This window comes from Amblyomma mixtum, chromosome 3 (genome assembly GCF_055824585.1).
Source record: "Amblyomma mixtum isolate Tamu chromosome 3, ASM5582458v1, whole genome shotgun sequence".
Taxonomy (NCBI): domain Eukaryota; kingdom Metazoa; phylum Arthropoda; class Arachnida; order Ixodida; family Ixodidae; genus Amblyomma; species Amblyomma mixtum.
Genome location: NC_143014.1, coordinates 65,296,864 through 65,317,120, shown reverse-complemented (window position 1 = coordinate 65,317,120; position 20,257 = coordinate 65,296,864). Strand labels below are relative to the sequence as shown.

Sequence of the window (20,257 nt, the reverse complement as noted above, 5' to 3'; positions counted from 1 at the left end):
GCAGGAAGCACTTTGGTCGAGCCTATAGAGCTGCCCAAGTTGGTGGTAATTAACATGTTATAACTTTGAAGCGCTAGTCCCACCAACCTTACGTCTGTTTCAGTTTTCACTGTGCAGATATACCTCAGGCTACAAAAATTGTGTTTCCACCGATCCCAACTCAGTGTCCTTGCCAGACCTCCCTTTTATAGGCACCCATTGATCTCGTTTTCATGCCCCACAGGTTATTTATGTACAAGCCCTGCTTGGTCCTCTAAATGTGCACATGTGTAATATCCTTCCTACGCTCAGCACTGGAACGTGTCGAGCAGGGAGGAGTAGAGCAGTAGCATGCGGGGTGAAGGAGTACTTGTTCTGCCACTGGAACGCACACCGCGCTCCGAGAGCATGCATGTCATGTGACGGCGCTTGCTCCCCCACTATTCTCTGGGTGCGTGCTAGCTAGCCTGACTGCCAGTCATGGCTTCAAGATTATTAATTGCTGCACTGGCGATCGTCCTAGTGCATTTCGACAACTCCGTCGTTTCCTCGATATTTGCCAGCAGGGATGCTCAACATCTGTCCGCGTTCAGACTGAAATTAAATCTATATCCAGGCTTTTTTACAAGATGTGGCGCCCTTTCTAGAATGCGCAATGAAAGCAAAGTAATGAATGTAAACGCCGAAGACGCTATCTAATCCGCTTCTACCAGGCGCAAACTGCGCGTGGGAAGTGACAGATGTGCGCTTTCAGCTGCTACTCTGCACCTGTCGTGAACCCGTACTGCGCATGCCTGATATTACTTGGCGGTTTGTTTTCAGCTAGTGGATCTTGGGAGAAGGAATAGAAGGCTCCGTCGCTCTGCGCCCATGCGCAGAGCAACGGAACCGAATAAAAGAGAAAAGGGCAAGAATATGACGTTTAATATCATGTGACTTCCTTGCACTCTGCAGCCCGGACTGCTCTCGACTTGGGTTAAAGTGCTCCCATTTCCAATCGCCCACTGTTATGCTCCATTGAGCTCAGTTGAAGCAGTATAGTTATGCTAGCATGGCATCGCCATTCTAGGTCACAGCTCCACCTCAAAAAATTCTCTTACCGGGATCACCTTATTTTTATTACGTCCACCAGGCTATGCTGAATCACTCGTTTCTGTGACTCCCTTATAATTTTTCTTGGCTAATTCGTGTCCTGCTCCTTAACCTACTTGCGCCTTCCGATTCCTGGCCAATTATAGAGAACCGCAGTGAGCGGTCCATACAGGTAAGGTATCTTGGCAATAATTTTATCAGGTATAAGGTATTCAGTGCGTCACTCAACTGTTAGCACGGCTTAACAATAGATCATGAAACGCTCCAGTAAGGCTATAGTATACGCGGGCTTCAAATAGTTGGAGCTTCCCTCGATAACTGGTGATACTCAGCACGTCCAAGAACAAGCGCGGTATGCATGCGTTTTTACGTTGCCAATACTATAGGCCAAAGATGGTACTTTAAGATAATTTACTTTTATTTACAGATCCCAAAAATCCAGGTGCTCAGGAGAGAACCACTTAAGAGCGTTCGTAACAACGCCAATCCCGAGTGCGATTTGAAATGGTAGCATGCGTTGTTGCCGGTCACGCCACAACAGTCAAGGGCTCAGTGACTAGTGGAATTTCAGTGGAGGCGAAATTCTAGAGGCCCGTGTGCTGTGCGATGTCAGTGCACGTTAAAGAACCCCAGGTGGTCGAAATTACTCCGGAGTCCCCCACTACGGTGTCCCGCATAGCCTGAGTCGCTTTGTGGCGCGTTAAACTACCGTAAACCATAAACCACACTAGCTCAAATTAAGGCGCTGTGGATACGGCGGAAAAACTCGCCTCTTCCTGTTATCTCGCAGTATTGTGCAAATAGACTTTGAAGGAAGCCTCCGCGAATGAGTAAGTGTTTACCCAGGGGAAGAGTTCACAGACGCGTACAAGATGAAGCCAATGAGACATTCCGATTTTTTTATTCAGGATCACTTGTAACGATACTTGCGCTGTACGAAAGACCGAGGGTCGACGTAAAGAAAAGACACGACTGCAGGTGGAACGCTAGCCCCTCGTCGTCGTACGTGTGCCGTCCATCGGTCTTCCATATTGCGCGGGTATCGCTACAGAAGCCGCAATTAATCAAAACTATCTTTTTCTGAACCAGGAACTGATTTATGAGTAGCGATCGAAGACAGTCCCTGGCTTCGCAAGGTTAAGGGCTTGCACTCCTTATGGACGATCGGCTGAGAGCCCGGCGATGGCCAAGTAATGCAGTAAGAGAGGACGCCATAATCGCGAACGCATATTATTGTTTGTTTGTTTGTTTGTTTGTTTGTTTGTTTGTTTCGCGAACAACGAGTCGCAGAAACCCCCAACCTTCGTCTTCCTCTTCTTTAGGCTGAATCGTCTGGTTGCCATAGAGCAGAAACACTGACTGGTTCGTTCATTAACTGCGTAATGACTTGAATAATTAAATAACGATTATTTAATTAATTCATACGTTACGCGTCCAAACTCAAGCTTGAGGCTCTTCATATGCTCCAAATGGGTAATACGTGTCAGCGGCTGCTGGGACGGGGGAAGTGATGAGGATAATGAGTGCTGCGGCGCCGTAGTTTCTAGATAGCTTTTTTTCTCGCTATGAGAGACTGTGTTATTTATTGCAATACTGTGATTATTTATTTATTTATTTATTTATTTATTTATTTATTTGTTTATTTATTTATTTATTTGTTTGTTTGTTTATTTATTTATTTATGTGTTTATTTATTTATGTTACCCTAACTGCCAGGGGTGTCATGGAGAGAGGCAATGAAATGTAACGTACCAAACCATAAGACAGCAGAAAGGACTTTCCGATCCAGATGGGCGCCAGCTGTCGCTGAGTTTCGCGTTACGCTGCCGTAGCCGTGATGCCATTTCTTCCCAAGGCTCCTAAATACACAGCGCGGCCTGCGAAACTCCGTCAGTGTTGTCGGTGAGCTGTATAGCGCACTGCGCCCTCGCGCGTCGGTTTCGCCCTTGGTTTTGCAGCACGACAGGTGCCGCGGGTGGCAGTAATTTTACTTGAAAAGGGAGGAGGAAAAGGAGTGGCAGCCAAGTGGGGCACCTAAACGATGGCCGCTGGAAATAAAAGAAGGTTACTGGAGTGACAGTCAGAAGGGCGAAAATACAGGCAGCAGGCGGAGAGAAGACACGGGACACCAATGAAGGCTGTTTGCGTGCAAAGTACAGGAACAGGAAAACGCACGCCCTGCATATTGTCCGAGTTCGTTTTCAAGCTTTGTGGTCCTTTTCGACCGTGCTGCCTCGTATCTGAAAACTGCGCGCTTTGTGAGCGCTTCAAGCATTGTTTCTCCTAGGAGTGTTACTAGGGATACTGTATTGGTGGCAAATCCGTTTTTGCTATCAATACGTGGGAGTGTTCGAAATAGGCTCGCAAATAAAGCTATCTGGCAGTCGACACTCTGCAGCGCTGGGACCTCACGCACCACCCACATAGGTGGTTATACACTGAGCTGTGATTCGCAGAAATCGGGAGAGGGTACGAAATTTCACACCTCCGCCTCTAACACCACAGTTTATTTAACGAGCTTCAAACAAAAAAATATCGGGAGTGCGCGCCGACTGTCGTCACGTTTCAAGCATCTTTCTTTTTTTCTTGCCTTGTATCTTCCCTCTCGTCCTGAATAAACAGTTCAGTCGAGAACACCGTGACTTGCTGCCCCAACCGGCAACGTGTCGCCGAACACCAACGCCAACGTGTCGCCGAACATCATCCGCATATAGAAACATTTTGGCTTAATAGAAATGTTTCTAAGGTCATTAATGTAAATATTTAAAAGTAGTGGACCCAGAATACTGCCCCGGGGAACACCTCTTTTGATCGCTCTTAACTCATGAAAGGATTTAATTTTAACGAATTGCTGTCCATAATTAAAATATTTCTGAATAAGTTGCGAAAGATGTCACCGGATTTCATAGATTTCGAGCTTTTTCAATAGTTTTTTTCTTAGTTTTTCGCGCTGTACATAATGTTGAGTTTTCAATAGTCACTTTTTTTTTCAGGACATCAGTCATTGGCAAAAATCAGGGTGAGAGAGTTAAAATAGCCGTAAAATTTTGCACACTTGTAGCCGAAATAATCTAGATGCTAATGACGGAGGCAGTGAAGCGGAGAAGTAACGAAAACCTTACATAAAATGGAAATGTGTAAAGTGTCTGGTGAGTTGAGATGAGTTGTTCATTTGAGGATCGTGTAAATGCACAGTTGTTGAAGGATTGTGGGAATACTGCGCTAGAAAAACTTACCCGCTATACGCAGTGCCTTATGATCTCGACAGCACCGAAATGGTGGAAGAACGCCAACACCATCTTAGCCTGTAAGGAGGGGAACGTCAAGAACTTGAAGTATTAGACCGTTCAGCTTAGTTTTTAATCTTTGCACGGTATCTACAAGGTAATCGATAATAATTTGGAGCAACAGTGTATGTCAGTCAACCAAAGGACCAGGCTGGCTTTCGCCAAGGCTGCATATATTCCATATATTCACACCAAGAATCAGGTGGCAGAGAGGTGTTTTTGTTGAGATTTTTCACACTCGATGGCAGAAGGCGTTGTTTGTGAGTTAAGGCTCACCCCCTGTCGAAAGATGATAGCGCTAGCGATGAGGATGTGAACTTCGAATTTTATTCAAGGCATGGCGTTGATTCCTACACCGTGATTCAAGGCAAAAACATCCGCAAGGAAACGAGGAGCCAGTGTAGGTGGTGCGAGAAGGCAATATACGGGTGCCGTGTTTTGAGCGCTACCACACCGTTGGTAGTCTCCAGTAGTTTGGAAAGAATCAGTGAACGAATAGTGCATTTCGCGCGCTGCTATTCAAAACCAACCCTTTCTTCCTGAAGTTCCAAGAGCGAACAAAAGATATGGCTAATATAACATTACTTTCTGCTGTAAAATATGTTTTAAACAAGTTAATTAAGAACTTCAAGTTACAAAAAATGAGCCATTTTGTTACCTTTTCTTAATGAGCCCTTAAGGAGTACAGCTATTACCTGGTTAGATGACGTCGGCCGAAGCGCATTACCAGATTATTAAAATATTTGTCAGGAGCTAGAGAGGCTTCGGGCTATGTTCCCCTGGCAAGTGGAGTGGAGGTATAAGGCGAAGAGAATTGATTGGTTGGAAGGCAAAATAACAGAAGACTTCATTGAAAAACAAACTTGCAAAAAGAAAGGCTCTCTCTTGTCTGCGCTGGTAAAAAAAAAAGTACAAGAAGTTGGGGCTGTGCATCCCATTGGTTTCAGAACTCGTCCTCTTCCTCGACAGTAGCTTCCTGGTACTGTTGGTACTCTGAAATCAGATCGTTAATGTTGGACTCCGCTTCGATGAACTCCGCTTCATCCATGCCCTCCCCGGTGTACCAATGCAAGAATGCCTTCCGGCGGAACATGGCTGCGAAAAAAATAAGTACCCTTGGTCACCAGACGTGGTTCACATGCACAACTTATACGCTGTTCCAAACAGATAAGAATGGGCGGTATAATACAGGGCATGTGGCTAGAAAGAGAAGCTCAAGAACGAGCGCTGCTTACTCGTGAACTGCTCGGAGATTCGCTTGAAGAGCTCCTGAATAGCCGTGCTGTTCCCAATGAAAGTAGAGGACGTCTTGAGGCCCTGCAATGGGATGTCACAGACAGCTGTCTTAACATTGTTCGGTACCCATTCGACGAAGAACGCAGAGTTCTTGTTCTGGATGTCCAGCATGTTCTCGTCGTCTTCTCTCATGCTCATTCGACCTCTGAAAATTGCGGCCACCGTCACGTAACGACCATGGCGGGGGTCGCAAGCAACCATCATGTTTTTGGCGTCGAACATCTGCTCTGTCAGCTCCTTCACAGTCAGTGCCCGGAACTGCCTCCTGTCTCTGGATGTCAGTGGAGCAAAGCCAGGCATGAAGAAGTGCAGGCGTTGGAGTGGCACCATGTTGACGGCCAGTTTGCGAAGGTCGGCGTTCAGCTGTACAGGGAACCCTAGAGAAAAGCGAAGAGCCTTAATACGTGTGGACCCAGATTTTACAGCGATGCCACTTTGGTTCGGTTGCTTGGAACCAGGTATTCGCAGATCCTCTCAGTCTTCATTTTCCTCCCTCACGTTCACCTTTAACACCCTGTCCCATTGCCGCCCTCATCCCCATTGCTGACCCTCCCTAGCCCTCACTCTCACTTCGTTTTCTATGACCCTCCGTCCTCTCCTCTATTATACGCTCCATCCCGCAATCCTTCCCTCCCGCGTCCTCACTCTTTACAGCATCTTTAAGTCAGTTTTTTTTTTAATACTGCCTGCATATTTAGGCATTATGAATGTAGATCCTCAGTGCTCTATTTTGGCGAATTTGTCGTGCCAAGCTTTCATCGTTTAATGAAATCTAGTCCACAAAGAAGTGGTGGCGATTCCAACCATATCACTTGGTTCATAATCGTCTTAAAACGACTTGACGTGGCACTCCACATGCGAAACAATTAGTGACATTACAAAACCGAAAAGTTTGCCAGCATGCCTGCTTTTTTGTTCATTCCGCGGAAATCAGGTCTCCTTTTCCTACCACACAAATGCGAGAGGAAGAAAGATCGCTGTTGTCGCCAGTGTTTCCTTCATGCAGAATACTGCGAACACAAGAACGAACAATAAAAACAACCCGCACCACGATAAATGTTCGAGGACATACCGGCTCGAAATCATTTGGGACATCCTGCCGAAATGCTTTACTCATTTTACAAGGAAATGCAGAAACTGCCCCTCAAACCGATACTCAGAGACGTCCGTACACTGAGACACGGTCTTAAGTCCTTTTCAGAACTTGCGCTGCTCATTCCTGGGAGCAAAGACTTTCCCCGGACCTTGTTTTCAACACGACAAATGAATGTATTGGAAAAGTGCAACCGTGCCCTGAAATTCAGTTCGGAGAATATTATATCCCCAGAGATGGCTTGTCTTTTCCTTTTCTCCTTGTTTGGTCCGCTTCAAACAGGAGGCATCTTTGCTTGGAAGATAGACGGTACAGCCTAGTTTCATTTGCCAGAAAGTGTCTTCGCGCAGCAAGAAAGCTGTCTTTCTTGCTGCCTGCTGCAACATTATGGCTTGCCGCCCTAACTATAAGACATCAATATACCGTGCAACACTATTTATTGTTGCGTATATCATTGTCAGAACAGCTGCAGGAATGCCGCCGGAAAGCGGTCGCAAATAAAAAATTTTCTCAGGAGAGGTAGAAGCTGACTTAGAGAAAACACCGCAGAAACATTATTTTAATGGCGCCGTTTCACCACCTCGTCAAACGAAACCTTGGTTTTAACCACACTTAGTTTGAATAGTGCTTTCATGTTCTATTTCGTGCTCAACGCTAGACGTAACGACGACCTACGTGACGCGCAAAGCAGGTCTGTGCATGATTCTTGGTTGTGGTGGTTCATAAGCACTGCTGGTGCAGCCGCGGGCTTACACCCAACCCTGGCAATCGCCTTTGCAGGTTGGCGTTGCGCACCCGCAATAATTCGCGGTTTTGTGCACAGCCAAATGAAATGGTATTATGTGGACGCGATGAAAAGTTATCCGCAAAAGAACGATACTCGGCTCCAACATGACGACATACGTATGGCTTTCCATTTCGGCCGCACATTTCCCGAAAATGTCCGAAAGCCCCGCTGCACTGAAAACGTATTCCTGCACTTTACACTTGTCTTTCGCCTTGAGCAATTTGCGAGCGCGCGCAAAACTTGTTTTTAAAATATACGTCAACATTTTCAATAGGCTGAAAGCCACAGAGCAGCGCGCGGTGAGGTGCTTTGACCATGCGCCTAAGAAAAGAAAACAAGTGTCAGAGCTTGTGAATTCAGCCGATGGACATATTCCCCGGTGCCGTATTGTTGATGGGGTGAGTGTTTGCTCGTCCGGAGTAAGTTTTTTTTTTCTTTTTTGTGAGCTACTTCCAAGATCTTCGAGCGGATGTGGTCATGTTTCGCTCTTATCCGTAGGTAAAAGCTACTTCAAGTACAGTCGAGGACAAAAGTCTCTGGAACGAAGCCCAAAGCTCCGCTATTAGCCTGCGGCTGGAGACCACACCTGTGGAGGTGAAAGTAATTATTTTGTGGCCAGTGGAAAGGGTAGGCTCGCAGGGCCTACCCTTTCCACTGGCCCCTCCCCACGTTCCTCCTCTCCTGTTTCACCCTCTCCACTAATTACCTATATTACTATCCTCTTCTCCACTTTCTCTGAGGCTTCATATTGACAGCAGCGGCGGATCTTCTCCAACGTATTACTATAGGACGACATACAAGGAGCGATTTTCCCGCTAAAAACTGGCGAAGAGCTACCGGGCGGCGTCCGCCCGTAGGCCGGCGGCAGTTCGCTGTCGATAATGTCGCGCTGGATATGTTCGCCGGGTGGTCAGCCGCTCGCCAGAAGTGGCCAATGCGGGCTGCCAGCACGGACCAATGAGGGCGCGACCGCGTCTGGCTTCTGTCCGCCGCATTTCACTAGGCTACCAAGCTAGAGAATGTGGCGAAACAAGCTGTGCGCACCGCTTATACTATGATAAATTGATCGCAGCCGTCCAGATGCGACCGATACTTTTCTTGTACACAAAAACGCTGCCGCACACCGCACAGCTACACGACGCGGCTAGACCCGATCACGATTACTACTGCACAGTGTGGGCAGCCCGGGGGCTTTTTCCGCGTCCTCCAGTCTAATTTCTGGTTTAGAATCATGCCGTTTCTAGAAACACTGATATCATGGCGGCAGCGCCCGAGTGTGTTTCGCCGCATGTGCGCAGCACGGCGACTAGAAGCCGGCGTTCTGCCGCGCTAGTGCTGGCCGCGCGTAGTTCGTCGTAAAAGTTCGCTCCTTGTGGGTAGGCCTTCAATCTGCTAGCGCAGTAAAATGTGTCACGTCATGGTGAAAAGAGCTCAATGTCACGTGACAGTGTGAGGTTATTTAGCAAAAGGGTTCTGTTATGGAGTCTTCTTATGCTCGAAAAACTGGTGCGTTTGACAATCATTCTGGCAAGGTTGAAAAGATGCCATGTCATGTTGCTACAGGACGTCACGTGATACGACTAGGGACTCATCGAAACGGGTTCTTCACAAAGACTACATTATATTTACTCGAAAAACCAGTTGATTGCATGAGAACGATTAATTAATAGGCAACACAATGGTGCAACCTTCGTAACACCGACGGTGGCAAAATGAAGTCACTGTATAATGCCGGCCATCTTTATAACGCATACTTCTGACAGCTTTTTCACGGGGCCATACTTGTATCAATTATGCGCCTGTAATTCTTGGTTTGCGGCAAAAATATCTGTGCTAAACTGGTACGACTGGCTTAGGATTAAACTCACATACAATTCAAAAAATTTCTCTCTAATAGTGCTCAGGTTAAACACTGTAGCTTTAGGACTAATTTGAGAGGAAAAAAGTAGTGTTTTGACGCGTGTGTTTGCAAATGTATTCATTTCTAGCATTAAAGGTGTAATTAACACTGCGCGCTCACTAGGCGCGTGATTCAGTGCTGTTCTTTTAGCGACGTCTTAAAATCTAAGACGGCAGGAGCAGAGACAATGAGGAGCAGCCGCTTACCAAACACAAAGTTGTCCGGACGAAAGAGTCCGCCGAAGTGACTCCAGCGCACCGCGTCCATGGTTCCCGGCTCGAGGTCCGCCAGTACAGAACGAGGCACGTACTTGCCGCCTGAAGCAAAAAAGAAATCTCACTCAGTGGACGAAAAGATTATATGTGTCCATTACGAATGCCTGCATCACCTCGCTGGAATGGTTCCAGAGAAAGACGAAAACAAGACAGAAAGGAGCAACTAAGCGAGCAAGAACAAGGATGAGAAAACGTGCAAATAAACAAGTGAAAGCAAGTCAAATCAGGACTAACAGACATAAATAAGTTTTAAAAATAATCGTTACACTGGGTGTGGAGTATAAAACAAGCAGGTAGACAGTTTCAATCGTAAAAAAGTGTAAAACAAATTAAAACCTAAATTAAAGGGACAGCGGTGCCCCGAAATGTCTCGCTGCGATCCCGTCATTCTGATAAGAAATAATGTTATATCTAAATTGTTCACAAATAGACTTGGGATTAAACAGATAAAAAACTGAAATCCTTACGGCATATAGGGCAACAAAACAAAACTTGGCTTGCAGGTGAGAGAAATGCCGGAATTTCGGCGCGACAGCGATGCACTACAAGGCGCGGTCGTCAAGGGCACTCAAACTGAAATTTGTAAGACCGTAGACAAACCGGCTAGAAGAGCTGCAGTAATACAAAATGCCTCAAATGCAAAAGGCAGTGAGACGTTACACTGCGACTGCCACAAAATCATGCAAGAATAGAACGAAAAGCTCGAACAAGAGCATGCCGCCGACTACTCCACTGTAAAGTCGGGCGTCATTTGAACAGCGCGAACACAGCAGCAGGGTGCACTCAAACGCGACGCGACGAGTATAGAGTGAAAGTAACTGAACTAGAGAAAGGCACGCACCGGGGGAAAGTGCGTAGAATACGCCGATCTTTTCGATCTGCTGATCGGATATTCCGTAGAACACCCAGTCGGCCTCTATGGAGTGCTCAGCTGAGATTGTCTCCCAGAACTGCAAGCGGGTAAACAAATCACAAATCAGCATGGCGTCACATCAAACGCCGGCGAGCATCAAAGCACATTCAGCGCCTGAAAGTCGCGCGGAACACGAAATGATGTTAAACGCCTCAGAAAACAAAGCTACAGCTACCGGTTCCCTTTTATCGGAGCAGTCGGGTTCGCGGTCTCAGGTCCCGCAGCTCGCCGGTCGCGGAACTTCGGCAAAGCATCACAGTTACATTGATGTAACTGAGGCAGGCAGGCAATGAGCAAAACATTTATCAAAAACATTCATTCGAAATACCTTAACGAAGTTTAAACTAATCTCAGATGACGACTGAGGTCACGTTCGTGTAGCGCTAGCGGTCGTTAAAACGTAAACGTGAAATCTTCGCTCTGAAAACATGTTACTGCTTACGCCCGTAGCCTGAAACAAGGTTCTTGAACATGGTGTTAACGACCCTACGTGAATTTGCAAATAAAACTCACCGGAGCAGACTCTGAGACAAAAAGAAACCATCGTGCCCTTGAGCCGTGAAATCAGAAAAACACGGAGAGGTGACTTACCTTCGCAGCGATCTTGTTGCCGCATTGTCCCACCTGGATGTGCACAATCTCGCGCATCGTGAAAGATGACCTCTAAGAGACTCTCAAAATGGCTGACACGCAAGTGCCCCTGTATTTGTAAGCCTCTCTGTGCTGCAACACGTCACTCTCGACCGTGTTCCTACTCGTACAAGGAACAGCTTAAAGGCGCCTAAGAAAACGGTGCGGCTTATTGCTGCCAAGTTAATTGCGGCAGCGAGCTTGGATGCGAAATCATCAGCTGACGCAACTGATCCACCATAAAGGATATGCGTAATGACGTAGGAACTATTTCTCGTTTCGGAAAGCGCGGGGTCCAAGCATGTGGCGGCAGGGGCGAACGCGGTAGACGTCACTGCACGCTTCGTGCCTTTCCTCGGTTTTCTTTTCTTCGTGCTTAAATTCTCCACTCGCGCCAGAGAGAGCCGATCGTGGGGCTAATTCTCCAGCTTCTTTTTTTTTCCCTAGTATTGCTTCATATAATCGGTGCACTCCGTCCAATTTCAGAATCGGACATGTTTAGTTGCCTGGTGCACCTGCCTTCAAGCTTCGACTCCTTGTTCTTTTTGGAGCGGCGGGAAGCATTTTGGTCGAGCCCATAGAGCTGCCCAAGTTTGTGGTAATTAACATGTTATAACTTTGAAGCGCTAGTCCCACCAACCTTACGTCTGTTTCAGTTTTCACTGTGCAGATATACCTCAGGCTACAAAAATTGTGTTTCCACCGATCCCAACTCAGTGTCCTTGCCAGACCTCCCTTTTGTAGGCACCCATTGATCTCGTTTTCACGCCCCACAGGTTATTTATGTACAAGCCCTGCTTGGTCCTCTAAATGTGCAGATGTGTAATATCCTTCCTGCGTTCAGCAGTGGGACGTCTGTTGAAAAGATGTCTGGTAGAGCGATCTCTCCTCGATGCCCCTTTTGCCGTGAACCAGAATCAAAGGGGCGTTCTTGGCTGTTTTGCCGGCGCTTTTCCTTCTTGAGAAGTAGGGTGTTGGAAGAACCGGTGCTTCATCTTGTGGCGCATTCCAGTGGACGAACAGGAGCAGAGGTACGTGCCGAGCAGGGAGGAGTAGAGCAGAAGCACGCCGGGGGAAGGAGTACTTGTTCTGCCACTGGAACGCACACCGCGCTCCCAGAGCATGCATGTCACGTGACGGCGCTTGCTCCCCCACTATTCTCTGGGTGCGTGCTAGCTAGCATGACTGTCAGTCATGGTTTCAAGATTATTAATTGCTGCACTGGCGATCGTCCTAGTACATTTCGACAACTCCGTCGTTTCCTCGATATTTGCCGGCAGTGATGCTGAACATCAGTCCGCGTTCAGAATGAAAGTAAAGTTACATCCAGGATTTTTTACAAGATGTGGCGCCCTTTCTCGAATGCGCAATGAAAGCAAAGTAATGAACGTAAACGCCGAAGACGCTATCCAGTCCGCTTCCTCCAGGCGCCAACTGCGCGTGCGAAGTGACAGATGTGGGCTCTCAGCTGCTACTCTGCAACTGTCGTGAACCCGTACTGCGCATGCCTCGTATGACTGGGCGGTTTGTTTTCAGCTAGTGGATCTTGGGAGAAGGAATAGAAAGGCGCCCATGCGCAGAGCGACGGAACCAAAATAAAAGAGAAAAAAGGGCAAGAATATGACGTTTAATATCACGGGACTTCCTTGCACTCTGCATTACGAGGGAGCAGCCCGGACTGCTCTCGACTTGGATTAAAGCGCTCCCATTTCCAATCGCTCATTGTAATGCTCAGTTGGCCTCAGTTGAGGCAGTATAGTTCTGCTACCATGGCACTGCCGTTCTAGGTCACAGCTCCACCTCAAAAAATTCTCTTAACGGGATCACATCAATCCCCTTGCCAAAGCCTATGATATTCCCCCTATTCTGTTCGTTAAATTGAACCCAATACCTTATTTTTATTACGTCCACCAGGCTGTGCTGAATCACTCGCTTTTGTGTCTCCCTTATCATTTTTCTTGGTTAATTCGTATCCTGCTGATTAACCTACTTACATTCCGATTCTTGGCCGATTATAGAGAACCGCAGTGAGTGGTCCATATAGGCAAGGTATCTTGGCAATAATTACGTCAGGTAAAATGTATTCGTAAGTCACTCAACGGTTAGCGCCGCTTAACAATAGATCACGGAACGCTCTAGTAACGCTTTAGTATACGAAGGCTCCAAATAGTTGGAGCTTCCCTCGATAACTGGTGATACTCAGCAAGTCCAAAACCAAGCGCTGTATGCATACATTTGTACGTTGCCAAGACTATAGGCCAAAGATGGGACTTTAAAATAATTTACTGTGATTTACAGATCCCAAATATCCAGGTGCTCAAGGAGAGAACCTCTTAAGAGCGTTTGCAGCATCGACAAGCCCGAGTGCGATTTGAAACGGGAGCATGGGTTGTTGCCGGTCACGCCACAACAGTCAAGGGCTCAATGACTAGTCGAATTTCAGTGGAGGCGAAATTCTAGGGGTCCGTGTACTGTGCGATGTCAGTGCACGTCAAAGAACCCCAGGTGGTCGAAATTTCCGGAGCCCTTTACTAGGGCGTCCCGCATAGCCTGAGTCGCTTTGGGGCGTTAAACCCCCGTAAACCATAAACCACACTAGCTCAAATTAAGGCACTGCGGATACGGCGGAAAAACTCGCCTCCTGCCTGTTACCTCGCAGTATTGCGCAAATATACTTTGAAGGAAGCTTCGGCGAATGTGTAAGTGTTTACTCACGTGAAGGGTTCACAGATGCGCACAAGATGAAGCCAATGGGACGTTCCCATTTTTTAATCAGGATCAGTTGTAACGATACTTGCGCTGTGCGAAAGGCCGAGGGTCGACGTAAAGAAAAGACACGACTGCAGGTGGAACGCTAGCCCCTCGTCGTCATACGTGTGCCGTCCATCGGTCTTCCATATTGCGCGAGTATCGTTACAAAAGGCCCAATTAGTCCAAACTATCTTTTTCTGAACCAGGAACTGATTTATGAGCAGTCATCGATGACAGTCCCTGGCTTCGCAAGGTTAAGGGCTTGCACTCCTTATGGACGATCGGCTAAGAGCCCGGCGATGGCCAAGTAATGCAGTAAGAGAGGACGTCATAATCGCGAACGCATATTATTGTTTGTTTGTTTGTTTTTTTTGCGAACAACGAGATGCAGAAACCCCCAACCTTCGTCTTCCTCTTCTTTAGGCTGAATCGTCTGGTTGCCATAGAGCAGAAACACTGACTGGTTCGTTCATTAACTGCGTAATGACTTGAATAATTAAATAACGATTATTTAATTCATTCATACGTTACGCGTCCAAACTCAAGCTTGAGGCTCTTCCTATGCTCCAAATGGGTAATACGTGTCAGCGGCTGCTGAGACGGGGGAACTGATGAGGATAATGAGTGCTGCGGCGCCGTAGTTTCTAGATAGCTTCTTTTCTTGGTATGAGAGACTGTGTTATGTATTGCATGCTGTGATTATTTATTTATTTATTTATTTATTTATTTATTTATTTATTTATTTATTTATTTATTTATTTATTTATTTATTTATTTATTTATTTATTTTATTTATTTATTTATTTATTTATTTATCTTACCCCAACGCGTGTTCGCCAAATGCAGCCGGTACAGCCAGCGATGACAGCGCCGCCCACCGGCAGGTAGCAGCCACATTAAGGCTGGTTATAAATATTCATTCAGAACGACGGCTTGACATCGCCGCTATGGCGCAGTGGCAATAAAGACAAAAAAAAAAGCCGCTATGGCGCAGTGGATTAGAGGCACGTGTTGCGTATGGAAGGTCGGCCGTTCGACTCCGCTCTCTGTACTGTAATTTTATTGTTTTTTTAATTTCATTTTTTTTTTCATTTTTTCCCTTTTAGGTCGCAAATCGTGATGCTTAGTGGCATATAACGCCGTTTAAGAGGATTTATTATCCCTTTTAGGTAAGCCGTTGTGACAATCTTCAGTCACCGTGATCAATTCACCGTGGTTTCAAGCCTTATGGCTGTACAGGCTGCAGTTGGCGAATACGCTACCCTAACTGCCAGGGGTGTCATGGAGAGAGGTAATGAAATGTAACGTACCAAACCATAAGACAGCAGAAAGGACTTTCCGAACTAGATGGGCGCCAGCTGTCGCTGAGTTTCGCGTTACGCTCCCGTAGCCGTAATGCCATTTCTTCCCAAGGCTCCTAAATACACAGCGCGGCCTGCGAAACTCTGTCAGTGTTGTCGGCGACCTGTATAGCGCACTGCGCCCTCGCGCGTCGGTTTCGCCCTTGGTTTTGCAGCACGACAGGTGCCGCGGGTGGCAGTAATTTTACTTGAAAAGGGAGGAGGAAGAAGAGTGGCAGCCAAGTCTGGCACCTAAACGATGGCCGGTGGAAATAAAAGAAGGTTACTGGAGTGACAGTCAGAAGGGCGAAAATACAGGCAGTAGGCGGAGAGAAGACACGGGACACCAATGAAGGCTGTTTGCGTGTTAAGTACAGGAACAGGAAAACGCACGCCCTGCATATTGTCCGAGTTCGTGAGTTTTCAAGCTTTGTGGTCCTTTTCAACCGTGCTGCCTCGTATCTGAAAACTGCGCGCTTTATGAGCGCTTCAAGCATTGTTTCTCCTCGGAGTGTTACTAGGGATACTGTATTGGTGGCAAATCCGTTTTTGCTATCAATACGTGGGAGTGTTCGAAATAGGCTCGCAAATAAAGCTACCTGCCAGTCGACACTGTGCAGCGCTGGGACCTCACGCGCCACCCACATAGGTGGTTATACACTGAGCTGTGATTCGCAGAAATCGGGAGAGGGTACGAAATTTCACACCTCCGCCTCTAACACCAGTTTATTTAACGAGCTTCAAACAAAAAAATATCTGGAGTGCGCGCCGACTGTAGTAGGTTTCAAGCACCTATCTTTTTTTCTTGCCTTGAATCTTGCCTCACGTTTTGAATAAACAGTTCAGTCGAGAACACCGTGACTTGCTGCCCCAACCGCCAACGTGTCGCCGAACATCATCCGCATATAGAAACATTTTGGCTTAATAGAAATGTTTCTAAGGTCATTAATATAAATATTTAATAGTAGTGGACCCAGAATACTGCCCAGGGGAACACCTCTTTTGATCGCTCTTAACTCATGAAAGGATTTAATTTTAACGAATTGCTGTCCATAATTAAGATATTTCTGAATAAGTTGTGAATAAGTTGCGAATGATGTCACCGGATTTCATAGATTTCGAGCTTTTTCAATAGTCAGACTTTTTTTTCAGGAAATCAGTCATTGACAAAAATCAGGGTGAGAGAGTTAAAATAGCCCTAAAATTTTGCAAACTTGTAGCCGGAATAATCTGGATGCTAATGACGGAGGCAGTGAAGCGGAGAAGTAACGAAAACCTTACATAAAATGGAAATGTGTAAAGTGTCTGGTGAGTTGAGATGAGTTGTTCAGTTGAGGATCGTGTAAATGCAGAGTTGTTGAAGGATTGCGGGAATACTGCGCTAGAAAAACTTACCCGCTATACACAGTGTCTTATAATCTCGACAGCACCGAAATGGTGGAAGAACGCCAACACCATCTTAGCCTGTAAGGAGGGGAACGTCAAGAACTTTAAGTATTAGACCGTTCAGCTTGGTTTTTAAGGTTTGCATGGTATTTACAAGGTAATCGCTAATAAAATTTGAGCAACAGTGGATGTCAGTCAACCAAAGGACCAGGCTGGCTTTCGTCAAGGCTGCACAACAGTAGATTCACACCAAGGATCAGGTGGCAGAGAAGTGTTTTTGTTGAGATTTTCCACACTAGATGGCAGAAGGCGTTCTTTGTGAGTTAAGGCTCACCCTCTGTCGAAAGATGATAGCGCTAGCGATGAGGATGTGAACTTCGAATTTTATTCAAGGCATGGTGTTGATTCCTACACCGTGATTCAAGGCAAAAACATCCGCAAGGAAACGAGTATCCAGCGTAGGTGGTGCGAGAAGGCAATATACGGGTGCCGTGTTTTGAGCGCTTCCACACCGTTGGTAGTCTCACAAAGGTTTAGACGAAGCGGATAGCATGAAAGTAGTGCATGCTTTTACACTTAGCCGCATTTTATATGCCACCCCATATCTTAAGCTGAACCGCATAGAAACAGAGCCAGTGAACGTCATGATTCGTCTAGCAACCAAGGCAGCCTTAAACCTACCCCGCAGCACTAGCACAGCCAAGCTCCTTGAATTAGGCATGCATAACACCATTCAGGAACTAGTAGACGCACACCTTCAGACACAGTATCTAAGACTTGCCGCGAGCGCAACTGGCAGGCATATCCTCGCTTCCCTTCGCATCAACATTCCCGCTAATCAGACATCCCTTATAGCCATTCATCGACACATTCATACCCCACGCATTGTGAAACCCCTTCCCCGGAACATTCATCCCCAGTACCACATCCCTCGCCGCATGGCTCGCGCTAAGGCCCTACACAAGTATTAAGGTGGTGGCGTTTCAATCCAAGTTTTGAATACTCGCGCAGTTACAGAGGTAAAACAGTTCACTTTATCTACTGCTGACTATGAAATGCAAACTGTTGAGCATGATCGCGAAGTTTACACTGTTTTATATCGCCCCCCAGACGGTAGTTTCGAGAAATGCCTTGATATGCTTGAAAGCCTTTTTGATTATGTGTCCACCAATCGACAATCACTGGTTTTAGCGGGTGACGTGAACGTTGACATGCAAAGCATCTCAACCAGACAAACAGAAATTATGTCCCTTTTTGATGCTTACGGACTTTCAAACCTTATCAATACTCCCACTCGCATAACCTGCTCTACATCTTCCTCTCTAGATATCATCGTTACTAACTCGGAAATTTCTAATGCAAAGGCTGGCACACTTCTATCAGACGTAAGTGACCACATTCCAACTTTCGCTTTCATTCCTGCTGCAAGGTCCAATTCTGCCCGACAAAAAGTTTGCAACAGCTATCAGCGCATAGATATGATAACCCTGGAACGCTTCCGAACGGATATGTGTGCAGCTAGGTGGGATGATGTGATGCGCTCAAAGGATGCGAATGACGCATACAGCATCCTGGTTAAGAAACTAAAGGCTGTGTACGATAAATGCTTCTTGGTTGATCGTCCTCGGAAACAAAAAGCTAAAAAGCCGTGGTTAACGCAAGACCTACTGCGCAAAATAAAGGTTAAAGAAAAGCTGTTTGCACAGTTTATTAAATCCCGCGACCCGTCAAAGCTAGAGAAATACAAGAAATACCGCAATTCTCTTAACCGAGAGCTGAAATCCGCGAAGTTCAATTACTACAACAGCACTTTCTCATCCATGTCTGGTAAAAATGTGAGTGCGAAATGGTTCCAACTAAACAAACTCTTAAACCGAAATCCCAAATCTCCTGTTACCTCAGTAATGAAAGACGGCATCGTTATTACCGGAGACGATCTCTCAAATGCATTTAATGAACATTTTTCGAGTATCACAAAAACCCTACTTTCTTCCACCGCACCGAATCCCGGCTACGCTTTGCAAGCACCAATTGTTGCCGAGTCTATATTCCTTTTCCCCACAACTGAAACTGAAGTCGTAACAGTTTTTAGCAACCTAAAATGTAGCAGTGCAGAGGACAAAGATGGATTCCGCATAAAACCTTTTAAGTTTATTATTGACTTACTTGCTGTACCGTTAACTCACATTTACAACATTGCTCTCGCTACAGGGATCTTTCCGACAGAAATGCAAGTCGCAAAAGTTATTGCCATTCATAAAGGAGGCGACACATCAGAATTATCAAATTACCGGCCGATCTCGATCCTGCCTGTGTTATCAAAGGGTTTAGAAAAAATTATGTGTTCCAGAATAACTAAATTTTTAGATAAGCATGGTGTCCTATCTGACCAACAGTTTGGCTTTAGGCCTAAAAAATCGACAGAGACAGCTTTGATTAAACAAAAAGAACTAATAGTTGAAGCCTTTGAGAAGAAATGCCTGGTCCTTGGCATTTATGTCGATTTTTCAAAAGCCTTCGACTTGCTCAACCATAATCTGCTGCTGCAAAAACTGGAACACTACGGAATTAGGGGAGTCACTTTGTCTCTGCTCAAATCATACTTAGCTCATCGCAGACAAATGGTTTCTCATAATAACAAGTTATCTAGCCTTGAGCCACTTCTCTCTGGTGTTCCCCAGGGCAGCATAATGGGGCCCTTACTTTTTCTTGTTTACATTAATGACATCTTTTCTACCCCTGCCGTTGACCTTGTGGGCTTTGCTGATGATATTACAGCACTGTTGTCGGGTAGCACAGAAGCCGAATTATTTTCGCGAGCAAATAAGTTTCTGGAATATCTTCACGAGTGGTCAAGAAATAATCATCTGAAAGTTAATTCTGAAAAAACGAAGGCCGTCTTATACCGAACAAGAAACAAAACTGTTCACACCAATTTCACCCTATCATTAGGAGGCAAAACAATTGCAATCGTGAAAAACATAAAATGCTTAGGAGTTATCTTCTCAGAGTGTCTCACCTGGGACGAACAGGTCAATCATGTTCGGAAAAAACTGAATCGCTTCAACGGTCTTATTTGCCAACATAGGGACACACTTCCGTCTCGAGTAAAGGTCCTCATTTATCAAGCATTCTTTCTCCCATCACTGACTTACTGTCTCACAGTTTGGGGAACGACGACCCAGCACAACATATCCAAACTAATAACAATACAAAAGCGGGCAATTAGACTCATAGCAAACGTATCGAGGCAGACCCACACACATCCATACTTCATTAAATTTGGCATTCTAAAGTTCACTTCTTTGTTTCCTTTAAGATTGCTATCAATGTACAAAACTGCGGTTTTTACTAACAATGAAACCACTCTCTCACTTCTAAAAATGTCTCGCTATTCAACTGTCTACGATACCCGCTCTCATTTTCCTTGGTCACTGCCTCTTTGTCGGACCAAATACGGTATGCAATCTCTATCTTTTATTCTGTCGAAATACCTAAACATTTTAGAAAATAACAACATATCGCTAA

At 45.9% G+C, this 20,257-nt stretch overlaps 1 protein-coding gene across 1 annotated transcript; it reads right to left on the bottom strand.

Annotated features, from left to right (window-relative positions):
* Positions 1 to 5,301: 5,301 nt before the first annotated feature.
* LOC149350467 (tubulin beta-1 chain-like) lies at positions 5,302 to 11,270 on the bottom strand. Its single transcript, XM_089575538.1, has 5 exons — positions 11,214 to 11,270; positions 10,551 to 10,659; positions 9,641 to 9,751; positions 5,594 to 6,031; positions 5,302 to 5,453 (listed from the first exon to the last, which is right to left on the bottom strand). The coding sequence occupies exons 1-5, from the start codon at positions 11,268 to 11,270 to the stop codon at positions 5,302 to 5,304; spliced, it is 867 nt and encodes a 288-aa protein (XP_089431664.1).
* Between the last annotated feature and the right edge of the window lie 8,987 nt (positions 11,271 to 20,257).

What these genes read in the sequence shown, in the direction of transcription:
- LOC149350467 (XM_089575538.1), bottom strand. Translation starts at nt 11,270, where the DNA reads ATGCGCGAGATTGTGCACATCCAGGTGGGACAATGCGGCAACAAGATC. An exon ending in GCAACAAGATCGCTGCGAAG is followed by an intron (nt 10,660 to 11,213) that starts GTAAGTCACCTC and finishes ACCCGCTTGCAG; the next exon opens with TTCTGGGAGACAATCTCAGC. An exon ending in TCCGGACAACTTTGTGTTTG is followed by an intron (nt 6,032 to 9,640) that starts GTAAGCGGCTGC and finishes GCTTTTCTCTAG; the next exon opens with GGTTCCCTGTACAGCTGAAC.